Genomic DNA, 22040 nt, shown 5'->3' with positions numbered 1-22040 from the left:
GTGGACTCGTACTGTACCAACATAGACACAGTATTATATTATTACAACCAGTTTCCTTCTTTGATTCTGTTGTTGCTGTTGACTGATTTGCGGATGTGCACATTTTGTCCTTCACGGTGTTTGAATGTGTTTCGCACCATATTTACTGGAGTGAACATGTGACTGCAGGAGTTTCTTAACTTGTGATTTGTAACAAAGAATCTGTGCAGGTATAATGAAGTATTTGAGAATATGTAAACTGTTGTGTTGTGTTTGTGGGAGAGAAAATTAAATCTACAAGTTCACGTGACAAAACAATGAAATACAATCACCTTTTTTATTTGCGATTAATTTAGTTTAGGGCAATTGAAAAAAATCTACAAAACAATTACACAGCAAAAAAACATTATAGATGGGGTTCAGTCGCATTGAGCTAAAAGTGCAATTTATTTATTTTTTTGTAATAAGTTTGAGACGCCTAAAGCATTTTTTGCTGTGACTCCAAATGGTTTGGCTTTTTTCTACAATTACAAATGACATTGTCACATGTGCACATTTCCTTTTAAACTCTAGCTGGTGGTTGTATCACCTTTTTCATAAGAGCAGGAGAATTAGAGGGAAGGAGCCAGTTGTGTATAAAAGGGCAGTTTAATGAGAAGAGATTGACCTATGAAATCAGCAGTAACAAATATAACTGGCCATGTCAGTAAGGATGCTCAACACTGTATTTTGCATAGGTGCGTGGTTAATGAATGGGGGCAACAAGTGAAGACATGCTTTTGACTCTCCCTTGATTGACAGTTGACTCGCGCGCACACGCAAACGCACGCGGAGTGAAGTATTTCCCCATGTTTTCTCTAGACTGCTGCAGTGTGTGGGTTTGTGCCGGTTATAGTACATGACAGCAGCCATTCCACACACACAGAGTCACTGCTCGTCCTTTGACCTGTGTCGCTTCCAAAATAGAGGGACGACCTTGTGGAGACTTGAGTCATAGCTGCAGTTGTTAACTGCGCACTTTTGGCCGTCAGTCAAAAAAAAGGAGGCTACACACTTCACTTGGATTCCTGAAGGAGGGTTGAGATGTGATGTGTGTCTCACCGGCAGCTCTCAGTCATATGGAGGACTAGAAGTGTAAAGTTGAGGAGAAAGGAGATACTTGGACTGCCTTCACTCCAGCTGATTGTCTTATGGGTGAGTTGTACAACTGGAGGCAGCTGTGTGTTGTTCTGTGTTTGGCAAGTGTTAGGAAAGTCATCAGTTCCCTTAAAGAGATGTAATGTGATAAATTGTGATAATAGAGAGTCAATTATGCATTAATCAGACCATCAAGATGCAGGTTTGATGTGTTATCAGGTTAAATCAGATATGGGCATATCAAACACAGCTCATACCTTTAAAGACATAAAAACAAACATGAAGGCTATGTGGAGCCAAAACTCACAGTGAATGAAAACAGTGAAAAACATTTCCCTTGACTAAAGAGGCGTTTTGCATGACAGATGTTCAAAAACACAAGCGAAACCAGTTGCCTGTGTACACATGTTCCCCTTCTGAAGATACCGCGACCTGGCTGTCTTAGAATCTCCAGATTGTGCTTCACCTGAAAATGTTTTTGCTGTAATCAGAATAATGTTGTTAGTCCTGGCGCTTCACAACCAGACTTAATTTGAAAATCATCCTAAATCATTCAGTTGAATGACACATGTTAAAACTGGAAGCATCATCCAAGAAGAACAATTACAGAGTTTGTGCCACTATTCGAGTGGTGAGTCGAGAAGTGATTTCTGTTGAGATGTTTTATTCTTATCCAACATGTAAAAGAGCACAAATGAATCTATTTACCACAGCTCATATCAAAAGGGTTTTTTATTTTTCTTATATGTCAAACTCAGAATGAGAAGTTTTTTTATGAGTTATCTGAACAAAAGATAAATAGTTGATATAACTTTTCCAAACTTGGCTTCAAAATTAGAATATCTAGTGCATTCATTTCCCTTGAATTCTTTTGTTTACTTACTTCCTTCTTCATAAGTCAGGATTCCTCACATTTGTTAACTGTTCATAGTGAGGCCACATCTCCTCCTCCCTGCTGGTCACTCAGAGAGTGAAGGGGGAGTGGTGGCGCATGAGTAGCCCAGTGGACTGGTCACGCTCATTTCTGTGAAGTCGGCCCATTTAAGCCTCCGCAGCTTTGTCGCAGCGAAGTGGGTCGAGTTCTCTCTCTTCCTTTGTGTGACCCAACCTGACTGAAACTTGGTAATTGGGGAATCCTGAGCTCCTCACTCCCCGTGGTGATGTTTGGGTGAAGCGTCCAAAAATTCATTTACACTAACAAGTTGTTAGATGAGAAACAGGTCAGTGTTTAATTGAATCTCTGAAAAACATCCAGTTTTGTGTTCTCTCAGCCGTGGTGGGCGCGCTCTCTCTCTCTCTCTGAGTCTCTCCCCTGCACACCAACAGTTAATTTTGGTCTTAAACTGAGGCAGAGTACAGTTTATTATGTATGTGTCCAGGTTAGCAAAAGTGTCATTGGATAAATATAAGCAAACACACACTGGACCTTTAAGCTGCTGTGATCATGGAGATGGAAGTGACAGTTGGGAGAAAACTTTGGTCCAGAAGAAATGAAGAGTGTACATGTATATCTTACAATAACAACTCTTCTATATTAGTTTTATAAATCTCATATAGACATTCATTATCCCATGATAATGCCAATTATAAACCAAATAAACAAGAGGAAAATGATTTCTCTAACAGAATGCAATGATTACTTGCATGTGATTAGTGCTGAAGTGGGATCATGGGAGTTGTTGTTTTAACCACCATCTCCAGCATCACCACCCTTGCATCCAGTTTACCCCATTAAGATTGCATTAGTGCTAATGGTTCAGGAGGTTTTTAAGGAGAGTAGAATTACCTGTAGAATAAACAAAACAAACAGACCTAACAAACCTGTTTGACAATTAAACATAGCACTTTCACATTAACCCTGACTGTGGTACTGTTAATGTTTGCTCGGCTTGTTACCCTGATAACTTTTTATCCTGATCTCAGGAGGTTTTAACCAGGAGCTGAATCATCTGCTTAAGTCTTCTCCTCTCCAAAAAAACCCCTGATGTTTAAATCTATTAAAAACACTGAACAAAGGAGTTTCCTGTTAAAAAACGGTGTTTCTCCAACATTGTTTGGTATCTTGGAAGAGCAGTTAGAGCTGAGGTGTTGCTATCATTTGATCAGCTTGTTTCTCTGATAAGTCATGATCCAGATCTGATGACTAAAATCCGTCATCCTGCCAAAATATATGGTTAAAAACTGACCAAATCCTGGAAGTATCGGACTCTCCATTCCTCTGCATAAGTTTGAAAAATTGCACCTATTAAGTATTGCACTTGCCCCTTGGAATAAAAGGTTGAAGAAAGTATTGAACCTTCCACACCCACAGCTCACCGGCATTTTATGGTTTATTGGAGGCCAAGAGAGGGTGATAAATCCTAAATGTCAGACTGTGAGAGCCCTGCCTAAATGCTCTTCTTTTGCCGTAATGGAAAATGACTGGATTCACTCTGTAAAATGTCATAATGCTTTGACACCGTGAAATAGAAATCAAAACTTTCCAAAGCAAATAGCTCCCCAGTGGTAACAATGAGAGAACATAAATGTAAACATGCCCTACAGTTAATCACTTACTGCGACTTTTTCAGAGGTTGAACACTCACCTCGTCACCCTGCGACAGTTGTATCCAGCATGTGTTGCCACATGCCAGCCATGCTGTCTCCACCTATCTCGTTTGGCTTCCTGAGAAAAAGAAGACATAATCACCTCTCAGCAACCAATGTAATTGTATAATTGGAGCCTGTCAGAAGAGTTTTACAATTTTTTCTGTGTGCTGCAGTTCCAAGTCGAAACCAGATGTTACACAGGTTATAAACACAAAACTACTCTTTATTTTAGGAACATAAACATTGTTATATATTTTGGATGGATCTGAAAGGCTGATAAAGCAACTGAACTCAGAGGAGGGCTGAATGTGAGAATGCAAATGTCAGAGTGAAAGGCTCCACACTTTCTCTGGAGCTTCTCCAGCCAGCCCCCTTGTAAAGACTGAGATTCTCAGCAGGATGCAACGTGAGCAGCCGGGGCGTGTTGAAAGAAACGGGGCAATATACGTAGAAGACACTGATGAGGAGACAGAGTTTTTGTTGATGAGGGCCGACGCTGGTGTGAATCTCTTTATATACAGTCTATGGTGTTGATGTGGTGTAAACGTAAACACGTGATCTCCGCAGCGAAATGTATCCGTTACATTCTGCATCGTCCTGCCGCACCACCCCTCACCTAAACACTCCAGAGATTTCTGTGTCATTGTGAATGTCTCTAAGCGGAGAACCTCCTGCTGTGCTCTTAAAGGCAAACTCTGGAAAAAGTCTGAACGCAATTCTGTGGACATCCTCTGGAGTTCATGTCTGAAAATGGCTTAAATGTGTAGTGACAGAACAAGAGTATACGTTTTGCTGCTGTCAGCATATGATCAGCTCATTGTTATCCACCAGGAGCAGACAGAGCAGTGTAAGAGCCTTACCTGGCAGGGGGTGAGTTTTTCAGACAATCAGTAATGCGCTGGGAAGAGTTTAACTCATTGCCAGTCACTTATAACAAACAGCAATCTGCCATTAATGTGCAGCCACTGCATGAAGGAATTCAAACTGCACATTGCAAATAACTTGTGTCACCATGATTTCAGAAAGATAAACATGTGGATTAGTTTTCATCAAATGCTGAAAGCCAGTGGGGATAAATATCTTTGTTGGAATTTTATTGAAAAGGCTCAGTATGGGAGAGGAGAGAAACATGTCAAAAACCAACTTTTTGTGCCACAACTCACCACATCAGACTGGCAGTAACTTGCTTCATGCAGAGCAATCAAAAGGTTTCCCAGAAGATAGAGTTAAACAAGACACGACATGCTAAAATAACTGAATGTGCAAAGCTCTCTAAATGCTGGTGGAATAATTCTCATTGGAATTTCACATTACAATCTCAGTCAGTCATTCACAAATTGCTACAAATGAGGGAAGGAGCACTCTCGAGCGCCGTAGTGAAATATCTTCAAAATGTGACAGTGTTTGCTTTTGTGGAGAGGCACAGTAATCACTTATTTTACATATCAATAGTCTGAGAGAAAGCACTCTTGTGGATTAAGTGTTAAGGTGCTGTTTAAGAAGATTATCTACATGAATATATTAAGCGATCTGTGCACTTCTGAATCTGCTCTCGAGAACGTAAGATAGCAGCTGTCGGTGTCATAATTGATCTTTGCACGTGTGCATAATTTCCTTGTGCAAACTGGTCCCACTGCATGTTTTTGTAGTAGATCCAGTCTCCAGTAGCACTGTCCATCATGTGCACAGTCTACAGTACAAAAGAAATATAAAGGAGAATGTTAGCGTTTGATAAGAGATGGCAGGTGGCTCTGCTGTGTCGTTCCCATGGTCCTTCCTGCTGTGAGTTTTAGTCCGTGTAGTAACTCCCTGCTTCTGTGCCATAAAAGGACACGCAGAAATCCCTTCTCCACCTCCATCGCAGTAATTTAAGGATGCTTGGTCGACTTTGATCAGAGGACGACCATGAAAGAGAAACTTAATGGGTTGAGCAGCGATGTGTGTATTCAGTGAGGAAATGTATTGCTCTGCTCCCAGGACTGCCAGTCTACGTTTGGAATGCTTGTGAAATATTTACAGGGCTCACTGACACAGGAACTCACCACAGTCAACACCGTGGCTTAAAATAGAGGGGTCGCTGTCAGACACTGATTGTGTCTTCAGCCTGTCTGTCCTGTCTGTCTTCATTTGTTGACAAATTTGTTAACGATCAAACGCTCAGCCATCAGGGGATCAAACTCGTATCCTGTGGAAATTTCTTGAAAATTCTCAGTAAGACTCGAGGCCGGCGGTCTGGTTACCATGGTGTCTGGCTTTTTGCCTGTGGGCTCTGGCTGTTCCTAACAACCGAGAGCAAAGGTCATGACCGTTCCAGCCGGCAACTGCTTGGTGAAATCAACGCCCCCCACAGGGGGCACAAATAACTTTGCTCCCTGTTTGAATTGGTGCGACTGAAGTCTCTGCAGAGAGCAGGGGAAGAACGGGATGATCTGGCTTTGAGGGCGGTCACGTATGCTGTCCTCGGCCTCCCTCCACCCCCCCCTGTGCTGCACTTTCAGGAGCTTTTGCACCAGTTCTATTGACAATAGGTTGCATTCCTCCTAGTGAGTGAGTAACATGGTCTGCTGGCACTTGAAACAGTCTTTGCGGGATTCATCTGGACTCTAGATTTTGAACAGTGCCCTCACTGTTAGGACCTCTCTTTTCGGGGCACTCACTTTGAGACAGAACTACAGAAATAAAGTGTGACATATACAGTGTGTTGCCTTGTTGACAGTGACAGCATGTCCCCGTAGCAAGACTATGAAGTAAACATCCTCTCAGTGTGTGGTCACCTCCTGTAGATTTCTTAGTGGATCACTGCACACTCTGTTTTGTTTTGGTCCTAGAACCTGTAACGAGGAAGCAAGATAATATAAGCGAGTTCAATATCAGGGCATGCCACACATTAACACCATCAGACAGACTGTACAGTTGACACGCATGTGTGTGGAAACAAAGGCTAACGATAAGAAGCCTTCTGTGTTTGATGGTAAAGAATGAGTAAAGAATTTTGCTGTGATGCATAGCTTCCATGTTCATACACGTTACTTCGTGGTAAGGCTTATCTGCATGAGTCACGACAGGTCCCCATGAAAAACTAATAAAAACAGGTCTCTTTCAGTGCTGCTGCTGACGTGTAGCATTTACAAGGTGTTCCATGATTCATCACTACCATATACAGTAAAGTGGATGGTTGTGGTGGAAGTACTTAGATCTTTACTTAGGTAAGAAGAGCACTGGAAGGAATGTAGTCAAATTATTTGCCTTATGAGACTTATTCGTCATATATTCATTTTCAATTTTAGTCACTATACTGGACGCCTGTGCTTATGTAAAATATTTTAAATCAACAAAATAAGTATACTATAACTATACTGTAAATACAGAATCAATGTGCAGTAGTAAAAAGTAAACATTACAAAATGGAGGGACACGCAAAGTTGTAAAGGTTAATTATGGGCGCCGCAGTCTGTCAATCTCTCACCAACCTGGATCATGTTATCAAAATGCAGCTTTTATACATATCTTTCTCTTTCAGGGCCTCTCTCCTTCCTCTTAAACCAAATGTTCTAGTTTAATTTCTTATACAGCTGCCAAAAGTAGATCATTATCTGGATCTGGGTTTTTAAGTGTAGATCTATGGCTGCAAATAATGATTATTTTCATCTTTGGTCAATTTGCTGATACTTTTCTTGATTAATTTGCTATAAAAAGTAAGAAAATAATAAGAAATGGCTTTTGCTCATTAGTTCTTCAATGTATGTAACTATTAGAAGCAATATTCTCAGTTGTTTTCAGCCCTCTGCTCATCACATTGCACATGTTTGAGTTGAGCTGTACCAGCTTGTTTAAATTCCTACAGTGTGTCATGGTAATATATGTTGTTCCATCGTTATCATATTTTCCCCAGGCCTCTTAAACTCTTAGCTCTACTTTTGTAGCTCACCATGGGAGGATTAACTTTGACCCTTGTACTCAGTGCTATGATTTTGCTCATCTACTGCTGGTATTCCTAACAACGGGCTCTGGACTGAATGTCTGTCGTTTTTTTCTTGCTGCTGGAATTTGATTCATATGCTAATGAGCTGAATTCCCATGGATTTCTCTCTCCTGTGCCATAGATATTACCCCCCAAACTCCCCCCTCTCACCCTCTGTATGTAATCGTCTCTCACGCACTCACAAACTTTCATTGGGTCTCGGGGTCACAACCTTCCTAACAATAATCTTACACAAGTGGATGTGTGTGTTCTGTCTTAACGGCAGGTGTTCATGTGCAGAGAGTTGTAGTCAACCAAAGAAAATCTTCGTCAACTAAAATTGTATCTCCTCTTCAACAAATTGATTTGTCATGGGGGTAAAATAAATCTGACAGTTACCTCTAGATTAACAAAATGACACAGTTCACTGAGTTTGCTCTACCTAGAAGCCCAATTAGCCTAAATATATCATAAATAAACATTGAAAACAATGATTTGCATTATATTAAATCAGTTAATCTAATTATTAGACCAAAGATATTGAAATATTCCAATTCTGAGATTGAAAACCTCAAAAATAACATAAGGCTGGCTAAGAATCCCAACAGAGATAAGTTAGCTTTAATATACAATGATATTTCATGTTGACTACTGAGCTATGATATGCAAGCTGTATGTTATTTTGGTTAATTGATTTTGACATATTGCAGCTACATTGACGACTTCTTTCATCATGCCAATTAGTTTAGAGCCAACTCCAATCAAATGTTAGAATAGACCGAGCAGTCTGGAAGTCTTGAATTAATCTCTGAGTTATTTAAGTTTTTTAAATAGTTTTTACCGCAATATTTCAATGCCGAATGTCCTCCTTACTCCTCGCTGTACCTTTTCGGTATTTGATAATTGATAGTTAGCAGATTTGCCTCAAGGGGATGTTTGGCTCTGAATGTGAGACCAGAGTTCAGCCTACCAACATATTCAGTGAAACATCCATTAACCTGACTGATGTTTTCACTTGTTATGTGGCCCACCTGTACACAAGCAGAAAGCAGTTTATCATCTGCATAAAGATTGATTTGGGCCACATGTCATTCAGAATTTTTATTTTGCTTTTGCACTTCCCTTCACACACCAGCTCCCAAACATCCGATCCAACAAAGTAGAACCCCTAAAACACTCCTTAATGGACCCTTTCAAATGGGAGCACAGACCAGAACAAACACATTCATTCATGGGGTTCCAGAAATGCTAATGAAGCAAGGCCCTGACACTTTCACAGGGATACCCCTGTCATGGGCCTGTGTTGGACAGTGGTGAGGCTATCACTCACACAGGGTGATGCAAGGTACAAGTCCTATGGTAGCTGCCCTAATTGTAATTTAGACCAATGAAGTTGATGAGTCTCCTCAGGCAGCATTGGCTCAAACAAGCAGGAAATCGGAAATTGGAGTCAGTTGCCAGGAGCAGCTTGTGAAATGCTGTAGCTGCCTTTAGTGATGTCAAAGTAACATATTTTATCTACCACTTGTCATTCTTTAATTAGGATGAACCTGAGGTTGAACTTTTTTCTAATAATCTTCTGACATTCTCTGGACTTTCTCCGTGTTTCTCCTGCTAGTAAAAACTCTGGATAATGTCTGAATGAGCTCATGTGAGAAAACAGCGGGAGATCCTCCGGAGGGTTCATTGTGACCTGAAAACTCTCACTTTGTTGTCCCGAGAAAGTCCGGACCTCATTGTGCGGACACTCTCTAGAGTTCATGTCTGAAAGGGCTTATGGCTTAGTTATTTTATTCATTTTGGTTCACATGGTTCAGTATATGTTGTTGTTCAATTCATTTTTAATTTTGAAAAAGGTTTCTACCTATGTGATTTATTTTGTATCATGAGCCCTTGCTACTACAATATTGAGTAATAGCTTTGAGGGAACACGTTGAGATGACTCATGAGTCTTATTCTCTTGACATGTTGCAGCAGATGCCTCAAAACCCCACTAATTGCCAGCTAATCATACATAGGTGAATATATAAATATATTATCTGGAGATTTTCTCACAAGCATGAAGATTTTTTTTAATGCAGTAGATGCCAGATAAATTGCCTTTGCTGGTTTTTAATTCCAGAAAGCATTCAGTAATTAAGAGAATTCCCGCAGTTCATTATCATGAAGGAACCACATTGATTCTCTTCATCCCATCTAGAATTGTGAAAATCTCTTCTGTAGATCATGTTATCATTTGTTATTATTACCCTGTATTTCAGTGATTAAAGGGTATCATTTTATATGTGCACAGATATTCATAGACTATAAGATACTATAGAGTCTATTTTTAAACTCTTCTCATTGGGGCAAACAGATGTTACAGTGGAAAGATGTCATCTTTTTCTGTCTTATTAATCAGAAACTAGGCTGCAGGTGCTGTGGAAAGCCCTCAAATTCGTTTTTTCAAAATGACAGAAGTGACAGAAAAATTACACCCTATGTTTTCCTCTTTTCTTTGAGTCTATCTAAAGCTTGAGGACTGACATGATCCACAGACTTTGTTTTCTGTGTTTACAGGGCGTGTGGCAGAGAGAGTGTTCACAGTGGTGTGTGCACGCTGCAAGATCAGACAGGTCTCGCACTGAAGAGAGCCCTCATTACTTTCTTTGTCTAAGCTCTGTGGAGATGAATGTTAATCCCATGGATCGAACAACAGCTGTTATTTCTAAACATCATAAGATGGCATTTATCACAACTTGTCACTAACTACACGGGGTCTGTTGCTCCATGGGTGGCTGTTATTGTCAGTTCTTTCTTACCCTCCTCACCTAAGAGAAGAACAGTAGTGTAGGTCTTGTAGTATTATAACTAAGTGAGTAGGTCTGTTTACAGGTTTATCGATTATAGACCTGAACATTGTCTGGGCACAAATCATTTTAGTTGGTATGAACCTTTGATGAATTTATAAAGCTCAGACTGAGCTGCTTATGAAAAGTAGACCCATCATGACCCACTTGATCCATTAAGCAAAAAGAATATGAGATGAATTCCTCTGCATTTGAAGCTCCCAGGGGTAAATCCCTCGTAACGACAAGAATTATAAAAACTGAATTCACAAAGTGTCTCATGTTTCTTTGTCTAATCCAGCACACAAATAGACACATACACACATACGCCAGTGTTGTATTTATAGGTTGTCTACCCAGAGCAAATAACCAGATGGAAGTCATTGTTAAAAATAAATGAAAGATGGAGGCTGTGATGCGAATGTAAACGTCATCAACAAACTTCCGAAACACTTGAGGAGGGACTGGCTATGACAAAAATCCATCCATCCATCCCTCCGTCCATCCATCCATCCATTCCTCCATCTGTCTGTCCATCCTGCTAATTCTTTGAGGGTCGAGAGGCAGTGTACACCCAGGACAGGCCGGCAGCATATCACAGGGACATGATAGAGAGACAATCAACACATATGGACAATTTAGAGTCTCACTGACAAATCTTACCCTTGTGAGCTGTGTAGTTCCTCTAGAGACTTGGGATGTCACCTATTTTTCCCTGTCCCGGAACAGACAGTGAAAATGATCTTTCACAACAGCTTTAATGTGTATCTGTTGAATATGTCCCAAACATAAATATTTGGAACACTTCCTGTACCTGTTTCAAAGTGAAAGCACTCTTGCGCTTTTATTGACTCAATCTATTCATTTATTTTTACAAGGTTTTGATTGTTATTTTAGGTCTGGAAGATGCACGGCTTCATATCCTACAGTCCTGGAATTTCATCGAGTACATAATTCTACATTTATTTGAGAAAATACAGAAGTCATCCCAGAAACCTCACGCAGCAGCTCTCACACCTGCGTGGACAACATATCAGCGAGATGCTGCAGATCAGCGTTAAAACAAAACAAACCCAGTGTGATCTGGGCATAACCCTGATGTCTTTGGACTTTGGGAAGGAGCCAGAATACCAAGAGAAAACTTGTGCAGACACAACGAGAATATGCAAACTCCACACAGAAAGCTGGGATAGGAACATGAAACCTTCTTGCTGTAGGACTGCAGTGAAAAGCACTGAACCACCGTGGCACTCATAACAAAAATTGGTTGTTTTTAGTACGTGGGCAAACTTCAAGTGTTCGTGTTGATGTTTAAATTTGTCTGAATTGACATCAAACAAAAGTACATTTTCAACTATAATCCAAATAGTGTTTATATTTGAAGTCTTTTGCAAATGGTACTTTTTAGTCCACCAACCTAACAAAATACCGCTTTAGGCCTTCAAGATTATCCCTTAAACTAATTACCAGCTAAGTTTGGAGCACGGAGCGCAGCGCTGCTCGCTTATCTGCCTCTTCTGCAACTGCGATGAACAATGTGTCAGGGTGAAGGAAGGTGTGAAGAGGTCTTCTTGTGACCTCGGTGTTGTAAGGGAGGGTAGCTGAGTGTGACTGCTTGTCTCCACTCTGTCTCCCTCCGTGCTGTTGGCTGCGGCAAACTGATTAAGCTCCTGAATGCCACTCTGCCACTCGTCACTTCAACAAGGGACATATTTCTGGTGTGATTCATGCTGTACATTAGTCATCCTCACTCTGCGGACTTTATTTATTTATTCTTTTTTTTTTCATGGAAATCCAGTTTTTGCGAATTTAGAGTATTATCGTGTTATATAAGGCAGGAAACGTGTCTGATAACGCAGTCGTCGAGAACAGGAACTTGGTTTCTTTTTTAATACACAAGCCTTATGATGTGTGTTTAATGGCATGCTTTGTTTGCGTGCCAGGCTAGCTGCTGTTTAGAGAGACAACCCTTCATGTGTCATTCCACCTGAGTGAGGCTGGGTGGCCCTTCAATGAACAACACACCACCACAAACCTCCACACATGTGCCCTGCAAACATAACATTTGGAGGATTGAAACCACTGAAACAATTAGAAAGTGAGTGAGCATGTGATGTGCTGAAGGGTACCAAGTACAAAAACAAGTTTTAGGTGGAATAAACCACATGGCAGTGGTGCAAGAAATGAAAACACAAGGCAGAAGTACTCAAATACTAATGATTTTTCCATTAACCTTGTGTGCCTATATGCTTTGCAGCACTTTTGTTGGTGCACTTAAAAGTTTTGAAATATAAGTTACTACATGCTTGGCTTTAAACCTGTTTGTAAAGGTGTAGCGCTCCTGCCTCTTTACATAATACTGGAAGCACAGGTTTGATGTGGATGAGTCTGAAGTGTGTCAGAGAGCTGTTTGCGTGAATTCCAGCCTCAAATGATTACTACTTTGTCAAAGTGCTCGGGGGACTGACACAGAGGTAGTTTGTCACTTCGCTGAAATGTGATGACAGAAAGATGCACTGACCTTAAAGGTAAGCAGAGTTTTTTTTATGACCTTAATGATTTTCAAATCTTGATGTGTTTGGAGGTAAACATGGCTGTAGGCTGTTCTGCTCACACGATCTGTCAATGAGGATTTTTTCAGGAAGGTTCTGAACAGAATTCTTCAAAGAAGAAGACAATTCTTCATCTACTGATAAACACAGCAATCATACATAGCCTTTAAAGAAGACGATGTAGATTGCATTTAGATTATTTGTATTAATCAGTGGGATTCACCACATAGAATGTTATTGATGAACATCTCTAGGGATGGAATGATTTACGTCGCTCATCATCTGACATCTGGTCAAGGTTATGGATGGAAACCACATCAGTTCTACCAGTAATACACACAAACTACACATGAGGCACATACAGACCCACATTCCTCAAAGCCACAATACTGATTTATGTGCTTTTGAGGTTTCACTCTTCTGTCCCCAAACCTGTAGATTAAACTAAAAGAATGTGAAAACTGTGAAGCCTGGGTTGTATTTATATTTATCACCTAATTCCAAATGAGACCTTAAATAACCCAACTCACTAGGCACTAGGCAGGGGAAAGTGTTGGTTGTAAAAGCCCTCAAGTATTTGCTTATGAAAAGAGTTTGTCTTCTGACGGCTGGCTCACAGGCTGGAAGTCCCAGCAGGCTTTATGTGCATGGTGGGAACCCTCTCAATCATTCCTGTCATTGTGTATGTTGACAGCAAAGCTTGTCATGATATGTTTCTTTGGGGCGTGCAGTCGTACGTTAAGTGTCTACACACGCAGCGTTGCATGGGTTCGCACACTCACTGTAATAGTCTCTATTGTGATTTCAAACTGTGTGCGAGAATGTAAAAGACTCAATAATGGGTCACAACATCAGCTGCCGTTGTTATAGAGTTACAGTATAGACATAGGTGTGTCCCGTCCTTCCGCCCTCTTTGATTATACTCATTACACACATGTTCATTTTGTCTGCTACTTTTAATAAAAAGTCTATCTTAGCTTTTAGTCATATGAAGTCAACCTCACCCTTTTTTTATTTTACTTCCCCCAAGGAGGTTATGTTTTCACCCCTGTCCGGTTGGTTGTTCTGTTTGTTTGTTGCCGAGCAGGATTACCAAAAAAACTACAGAACACATTTCCATGAAAATTGGTGGAAGGATGGGACATGGGTCTAAAAATAAGCTATTAAATGTTAGGGTGGCTCCCGACAAAGGAAACTGTTTTCACATTCGGTTGCATCAGCCCTTTTTGACATCTCCAAATTTTTCAATTCATGAATCTTGATGAAAAAAATCTGATTTATTCAGATAAGAGATATCTATGAGCATCTGCAATTTGATGCTGCTAGACTGAATTTAAAGGGACTTGTCTAGTTTTAGTTGACATAAATGTAACTCTTAAAACATGAGTCAATAAGAGAGTAACAAGAAAAAAAATACACCATACAATGGTCAGTTCTTATAATAGATAGTACTCAATTCAAGCAGGTGACAAGAAAGTATTTGGAACCTGTTTGCACATTGAGGAAGCTAAACACTCAACAGCTACCTACTGCACACAGACTGGACTTCATGTAGCTGCGTTCCTAAAGCATGTATGGCAATTAGGTTGACTGTAGTTAAACATCGATGCAACTGCCTTTTTCCCTTATCTGCGAGCAATGTAGAAATGTCCTGTTGTTGTAAGATGCTTATGGATGCTAATATTACAGCACTGTATTCAGTAGTTGGCTTAATATGGCTTAAACATTAAAGTAGGTTTATTTGACATCTTAACGTTAAGTTACTTCCATTAAGTGATGTGCCTGAGGGTGTTTCCTCAGGTTTTATGTTTTTCTTCCCAGCGGTTTTTGCCATAGGGCAGAAACGGATCTACACACCCACTCTCAGGCATTATGTATAAAGTGGGTCCTAATGTCAACCTGTTTTGTTCCAGTCCCGTTTTTCCCCTCACTGTACGTTATATGATCTCCTACCACTGTTGTCAGTATGTTCATGGTTGGAAAATAATTTGGTTGTAGTGGAGCCATTCAAAGTGTGTTTCAGTTATATTGAAAAGTTCCAATCCCATCTCCATTTTGCTCAACAAAAATAAAGAGGAATTTAAGAAAAGTTTTTATTTAAAAAAAAAACATTTTCTTTCGTCTTCTTTCACCAACAATATTGTATGAGGACCTGGTCACAGGTATTCTTTAATGATGATGGCATCATCTCGTCATTGCCTTCTCCTAATCCTGGAACAAAAGGTAATTGAAGATCATGTTTGATCATAGTTTTCCTTAACTTAATTAACACTCACGCGCACACATATTGTAGCCCAATGATCATGTTTGTCGAGCTTTTCGCACGTTTGTCTGAAAGGAATTTTGTAATTGCTATGTGATTGTATGTGAGCTTTGCAGCAAGACAGAAGTAAAGAAGTTGTAATTATCAGAAAGCACCGGAGGCAAAGGACTGTTTCAGAGGAAATGGATTGTGACAAAGGCAAAGGGCAGAGCTGCCTTTTAAGTTAGTCACCACAGGACACTGAGAAGTTGGTGGAGATGTGAAGTTGGAATCCACAAATGAGATTGTCTCTCATTTGTTTTAACATTCACGTTTAACATTCATGAGCGGAGACCTTGAAAACACAATACTCAAAATCCTGTGTATTCTCCTCCAATGTGTTTTCGTTTATTTCTGTATGTGGGTATCTCTTCATTAGTAAGCTGTGATTAATTGTCAAAACTATGATAAGCTACTTTGAAAATGAAGTATTTTGGTATATTTATTTAATATATGTAATTTGAAACACATTTCTTCATTTAGCATAATTTTACAGCCAATACTAGCTTCCTGTTTGATTTGGGATGTCAAACTTAGCATGACCACGTCCATGTCCACACCAGCCTCCTCTTCTAAGGTTTAACATTATTCTGTATTTGTACAATATAAGTTACGGTTACTTTACAAACAGGAAACATGCAGCATTTAAGGTGAAGACATATTCCACAAAGCTAAGATGTGTGTTACTGACCATCTGTCTGAGATATATAGTAACCATGATAATTCAATTACATTATGTAATGTATTAGAGATGTTAGTATATTTTCAGTCTCTTTTGCTCTTGGTTGTAGCTTTGCTTGTACCAGTTCTCACAAAACACAACCAGGTGTCCATATGTGCATGTTTACTTTGGCCTGACAATGCATGTTTGGTCATGTTACAGCTGTTGGTTTTTGATTTACATTAAGCTTTTGTGCACATGGCCCCACATCTACACAGCTCGTCAAGCTCTGAGTGAACATGTGAGTCCGTTAGACTTTGCCTCCAGGGCTTCTTTGTCTGTGTTTAAATAAGCACTCCCCTCTTTAACGTGAAAAAGATCCATTTGAAGTGATGACAACAATGGACGGCGTAATGGTATCCAGCCATTCTGCTCTCACAGTGACTTGAGGCAAGTCAGTCACTGATTTCAAAGTGAAAGATGAAGGACAGTATGAGCTTAGTCAAAAGCTTAGTTGATGGAATTTTTTTTATCAGTGGGAGGATCCAGGATTTTTGATGAAAAAAAAAATCTGTCATGTTTAGCAGACTGATAAACTGTGATGTCCTTCAGTGGCACAGACACTCAGTTCTGTTTACATCCTGTTTACAGCCTCCTCACCAAGGTCCTGACATTGTTTCTGCTGGTTCAGTTTCTCCATTGCCACGTCCAGTTTTAGTGTGAGAAAAGCAACTGTGTGCTCAGATTCCTGAAGATCGATTTTTTTTTTACTCACACATCTTTGCCATGAACGTCCACTCTTTAATCATGACTTTGGAGGAAGATGTGTATCTGTCGAGGAGAGTGTCTCCCAGCAGAGCTCTCGTATGAGCCTTGTTCGTCTCAACCTTTCTGACTTTGGACAGTGGATTTGACTTTAAAGCTCCTCTTAACTGTTGCAACTGAGTCTTCAAGCAAAGCTTTGCTCCTCTTCTGCTCTCTGAATTTGTCCTGAATTTGACAGTGGACTAGAGTTTTACATTGTCACTCTATGTGTGTTGGTCAGTATTTCTGTTGTCCAGATGTGTTTGCTCCCAGCAGTGTCTGACAAAACATTGCGTGTAAAGTACATCTCCGGTTTGCATTCCTGTTCAAATATGTGTGATGTCACAATAACAATAAGGCCAGAAAGAGTCACTCTTCACTTTTTCTAGCATTTAGAAATATCATGAGTTAGGTCATATCAGTGTCATGTCAGGCTTTGATTCACTGGGCAGTGAGTGTCCTGCTCATTGAGTGACCCTGCAAAGTGTTCCTTAGTCTATTGGTAGGGTCATTATGTCTCCATAAGCAAATTATGTACAGTTCCCATTATTGCCAATACAGTACAGATTGGGACACAAACGTGCTCCATAGATTATAATGGGTCATAATTAGAGAATTACAGCTAATACTGGAGCCCTCTACAACATAAAACGGGCATTTAAGTTGATGGAGCAGCTTCATGTTGAATGGATTAGAAACATTTGAAATGAAAATCCAAATCCTGTATCTAAAGATCCTGGCCTTCCATCAACATCATGTCTATTTCAAGCAAGTTTTCCCAAGCCTCCATCTGTATCAATACCCTGGAGCACTGCATGCATGGTATTGAAAGTACACTTTCACAAAAGCTCTGGTCTCGTGAGATAAGATGACTCCCTTCCCTTTTCAATGGAGCTAAGACACATTGCATTAAGATCACTGAGACGGAGCAGGGTGTAAATGGGCGTGCGTAGTATGTGGAGGACAGGATGGAGGAATCAAAGCAAAAGGGGACAGAGAAAAAGAGAGAGAGGGGGGAGAGGCATGCCTGTACTTCCTCTCCGCCCATTCTTTAATACTCACTGAGTCGCCCTGCAGTGCAGGCTTTGTCCCACTCATTGTCACAGACTTAGAGAGCCTCTTTGCCAAGTGAGAGGCTTTGGTGACATATGTCACGTCAGTGAGTCTCCTGTCGCTTCTTTAGCCGCTTGAGTGGAGGGGCGGGCGGGGAGGCGTGTCCGTGAACCAGGAGAGGAGCAACGTTAGGTGGCTGGAGGAGGAAGGACATGTCAGAGATGTTGGCTCAGAGAGAGTTATTGCAATGACTCCTTGATGGTTTCTGTCCTGCACTTTCTCTATGGGTTTGTAGAGCTGCTGCCTCCACCGGCCTCTGCAGGAGGTGGATCCAAGATGTAGAATGACTCAAAAAAGAGTGAGTACTAGTCACTAGATGAAAAGTTTGATGTTATTAATCCCAGGGGATGATTTCTCTCTGCACTGTAAGTGTGTTTGAGTAGAATGCACAGATTATTTCTGCATTATTTAACAATCTTTACTTTGCAGCCACACATATAGTCTGTGTAGGTTCTGGTGTGTGTGAGGTTGTTTACGCTAAGTTTCAGTTTAAAGACATTTAAAGTCATTGTGTACAATGTGAGTTGGCAGGGATTAGTGGTGAAGTCGTGCTCTGGCTAACCATTGGCTTAGAAAACATAATCTCTACAGATCCGAGGCTATGATCTGCCATGTGTTCAGGTAATAGATCCCTCGGCTCCCAAAACAAATGCTTTGTTTTGTGTTTACACAGGGACTCCACCCCATTTTACGCTCTGAAGATTTTCCCTTTTAAACAGCCTGCGTCAGCTTTGTTTGAGTTCTCTTCAAAGTGGCAGGTTTTGCAGTTCTCCACGTGCGTTTACACAGTTTAGTAATTTAACCTAACCCACATGGCTCTTTTAGTGTGCACCAAGGCGCTGGATTTTCTGCACATGAATGAAAGTTGCCCGTTCGGCTGTCGCTGTGTTGTCAGGATGAAAACAACTGTGGCCCACTTCTCATGTCACTGGACGAGTGAGGGCCTCCCACTCAACCGGGATTCTGATGTGGTTTCTGTCAGTGACTTAAATCACAACCCTCTCACTTCAGTTTCTTTACCTGTGTGATAGTGCTGTTGGCCTTTATCCACATGCACGTGTTTGTGGGCGTGTGTGTGCCTCCCTGTGTGAGACTTAGAATGAAAGAGGCTTACAGCTTTATTACAACATAAAATAAATGTTTACTCCACCAGAACAAATGTCTAACCAGCTCTGTGAAGCATTCAATCCAATTCCCACTAACTTCTTATTTCAAATAATACTTTGCTGCAATCTCTCAATTTGTTTAATTGATTCCAAAGTCAAGCAGCTTAATCCTGAATCTAGTCTACAACAATTACCACATTAACCGTTTTTTTCACTAAGACCAGGCAACACATGCAGCCCTGTGTCCTCAGAACAACCCCGAGCCACACTCAGTCATTGTTAAGCAGTGTACTGTATGACTGCTGGAGCACCCTGCCTTCATTCTCCTCGATTGCAGGATTAGCTGGAGGGTGAACCCATTTGGCATCGCCGGTGCTGCCGCCACCGTCTCAGCACTGCAGAGAACTAAGCCGTGAAATACTGACAGGCTTAGGCCAATTTATAGTCTGCCATCTTGGATCTAGCCATCGCAGCAGACAGCGGCTTAGCTTTTGTGCCAGCCGGGTTTACTGTAAGCCTGCCATGCGATGCCACCACCCAGGCTTCACAGTTCAAAGGGTAATCTCCAGACAAGTGCTCTACTGCACTGAGCTACGACATCACAACAATCAGGGGCAATTGACATGAAATAGCTTGTGTCATCATTGGGAAATGTTGCATAAGTTAAGTACAAGTTCTTTGGAGGAGCCTCATTACAGAGCATTTAATTTCCTCTTTTTTATTCATGGGAAATCTAAGATAGTAGTAGAGTAAATCGCTGAAATTTAATTATTCTCTTTCCAAGATTTTTAAGTATTTAATTTTGAAGGAATAGAGTCGTTTGCTGATAGCTCTGCCTTTCACTTAACATTTATTTAGTAAATGCCCTTTTGCTAATCTACATGTTCTTGCCAAACATCAGAAAGAGCACTTTCTTCCCCTGAGGCACAGAATCCTTTTAAAATTATTTTCATTTGGATTATCAGAGAAAAAAAAAACACTGGGTGGATTTTAGTGCTGTCAGATCACATTTATGTATTTTACTTCTGGTCTTTAAGTTCAGATAACTGAACTAGTGAACCGGTGGCTTACACTGTTTGGTCTTATGCTGACTCCTCCAGGTCCTCTGTGCCTTACAAGTTCCAAGTGACGCCAGCAGATCGACAACGTTTTCCTGATCTCGACTGTCTCCAACAACCAGTGGAGGGGAATGAGGTTGGCAGGGAGCCTTCAGATGGTTCTGCTTCTGGCCTTGACCTCCAGAGTCGCAGGCCTCAGTATCCCTCTGGAAGGTAGGATGTTACTAGCTTACTTGATCTCCAGTAAATATAAAGAATAGGAAAAGTTTGATTGACATGGAAGGTAAAATGCGTCATTATTTACAAATCAAATTTCCCCCTCATCTTGTGCAGAGTAAAATAACGAGAAGGCCTGTTTATATCTTTAGCTAGTTAGTGTTTTTAACTGTCCATTCTGCCTGTGTATAAATGTTAGGCGCTTTTAAAATAATGACTAACAAATCACAACTTAAAGTAAATTGTTTAAGTCACAGCTCTTGCAGCAGAGGTTTCTTTGTTTAGCATTCAAGTCCTGGTGAGCCATTTTACTTCCCTGTCTGTTTACAGCACCTTATTTGTCCCACTTATGCTGCTTTGCTTTCCAAGACTTCACAACATAATGTCAATATTTAACATCTGTGTATGTTTCTTCATATTCTAGTGGAGCAGCCTCCAACCATTATAACTCACACTTCAGGTCCCGTCATTGCCCTTCCCATCGACGACTTTGTCGCCATCAGATGTGAAGCCAGGGCCAACCCACCTCCACAGTAAGTGACCTCTCGTCAGATCACAAATCATTGATCACTGATCAGAGATTGATTGAAGGAAACCTCCTGTTTATGTTGCTCTCATAGATACAGATGGACAAGAGATGGCAAAGACTTTACTCCTCCATACGTCACAACAAACAAAACAGGTGGAACTTTTGTGCTTCACTACAAACACCTCACCCAGTTTCAGGGTAAATACAGGTGCTATGCCTTCAACAAACTGGGAACTGCCATAACAGAGGAGATTGAACTGATTGTTCCCAGTAAGTAATCTTCCCACAGTAAACTCAATTGTAATTAAAGTTGCTGACCAATGCTTTTTAGAGGCATCATACAACTGTGCTTCTTTGTTTTTTTTAATTTTGATTAGGTATCCCTAAGTTTCCGAAGGAGGACATTGATCAGGTTGTTGTTCAGGAGGGAGAGCCAATCATCCTGAAGTGTGACCCTCCGCTGGGTGTGGGTCTAATGGATGTGCAGATCTACTGGATGACTGTTGGTGAGCCAAGAAATAACTGTTGATGCTTTTAACTTACAAGGCGGATGTGTGTTGGTTGATGGCATGAATGAGGACAATGACTCAAACGTTCAAATCCCAGCCACCGTCACTCCTCTGCACACCTTCTTATCACAGCACAAAGTGGGCGTCATTGAGTGTTTAAGATGCTGTCAAACCATCCTAACTTTATTTTAAGATCATGAGTGAGACACTCATAAAGCATCATGTCCCAATCAGTGCCTCCAGTGTCGTGCTGGGCTCTGGGGTATAAAGTCAATACTGTGGAGGTGTGTTAGTGTCACAGCCTCCTGAGTTTGTGCCATATAAACAAAAGTAGCTGGTGACATTTGAAATAGTGTTTTCACTGAAGATTTACCTCACAGCATAATTTTCCCCACCAGTGCCAAACAAAGTGATTCACTGTGATGAAGGTCACCTCACTTCTGTCTGAAGTGCTCAGTGGAGAGAGGCGGAGTTTGGTCTGAACCTACAAAAAAATAAATTGAAGGTCTAAATCCAATTAAACAGGCCGATATCAGACAGAAAGACTATTTTGTTTAAAGTTAGTTTATAGTCTGTGTTTGATTTAGTCTTAGTTTATATTTCTATTACATTTATATTCTTGTCACAACAATTTATACGTCAAACATTTTAAAAGATCACTGGATACATATCGTAGTTTTTCAGTACAGACAAATC

General features: G+C 40.7%; 1 protein-coding gene across 20 annotated transcripts in view; it reads left to right on the top strand.

The window, feature by feature from the left end:
• The first annotated feature begins 849 nt into the window (after positions 1-849).
• The window catches only part of chl1a (cell adhesion molecule L1-like a), a 52426-nt gene continuing 31235 nt past the window's right edge, over positions 850-22040 (top strand). For 10 of the 20 annotated variants that reach the window (XM_069527055.1, XM_069527048.1, XM_069527042.1 and 7 more), the window contains exons 1-5: positions 851-1173; positions 20133-20303; positions 20731-20839; positions 20927-21105; positions 21213-21341. In XM_069527055.1, coding sequence (XP_069383156.1) covers positions 20222-20303; positions 20731-20839; positions 20927-21105; positions 21213-21341 — 499 coding nt within the window. In that variant the 5' untranslated portion in view covers positions 851-1173; positions 20133-20221. Of the gene's footprint in view, positions 1174-12870; positions 13023-17882; positions 18225-20132; positions 20304-20730; positions 20840-20926; positions 21106-21212; positions 21342-22040 lie in introns of those variants that run through there. The other 10 variants (XM_020089548.2, XM_069527053.1, XM_069527051.1 and 7 more) reach the window with 6 other exon arrangements.

This window comes from Paralichthys olivaceus, chromosome 6 (genome assembly GCF_024713975.1).
Source record: "Paralichthys olivaceus isolate ysfri-2021 chromosome 6, ASM2471397v2, whole genome shotgun sequence".
In the NCBI taxonomy this organism is placed as follows: Eukaryota; Metazoa; Chordata; class Actinopteri; order Pleuronectiformes; family Paralichthyidae; genus Paralichthys; species Paralichthys olivaceus.
This window is presented reverse-complemented; position numbering and strand designations above follow the sequence as displayed.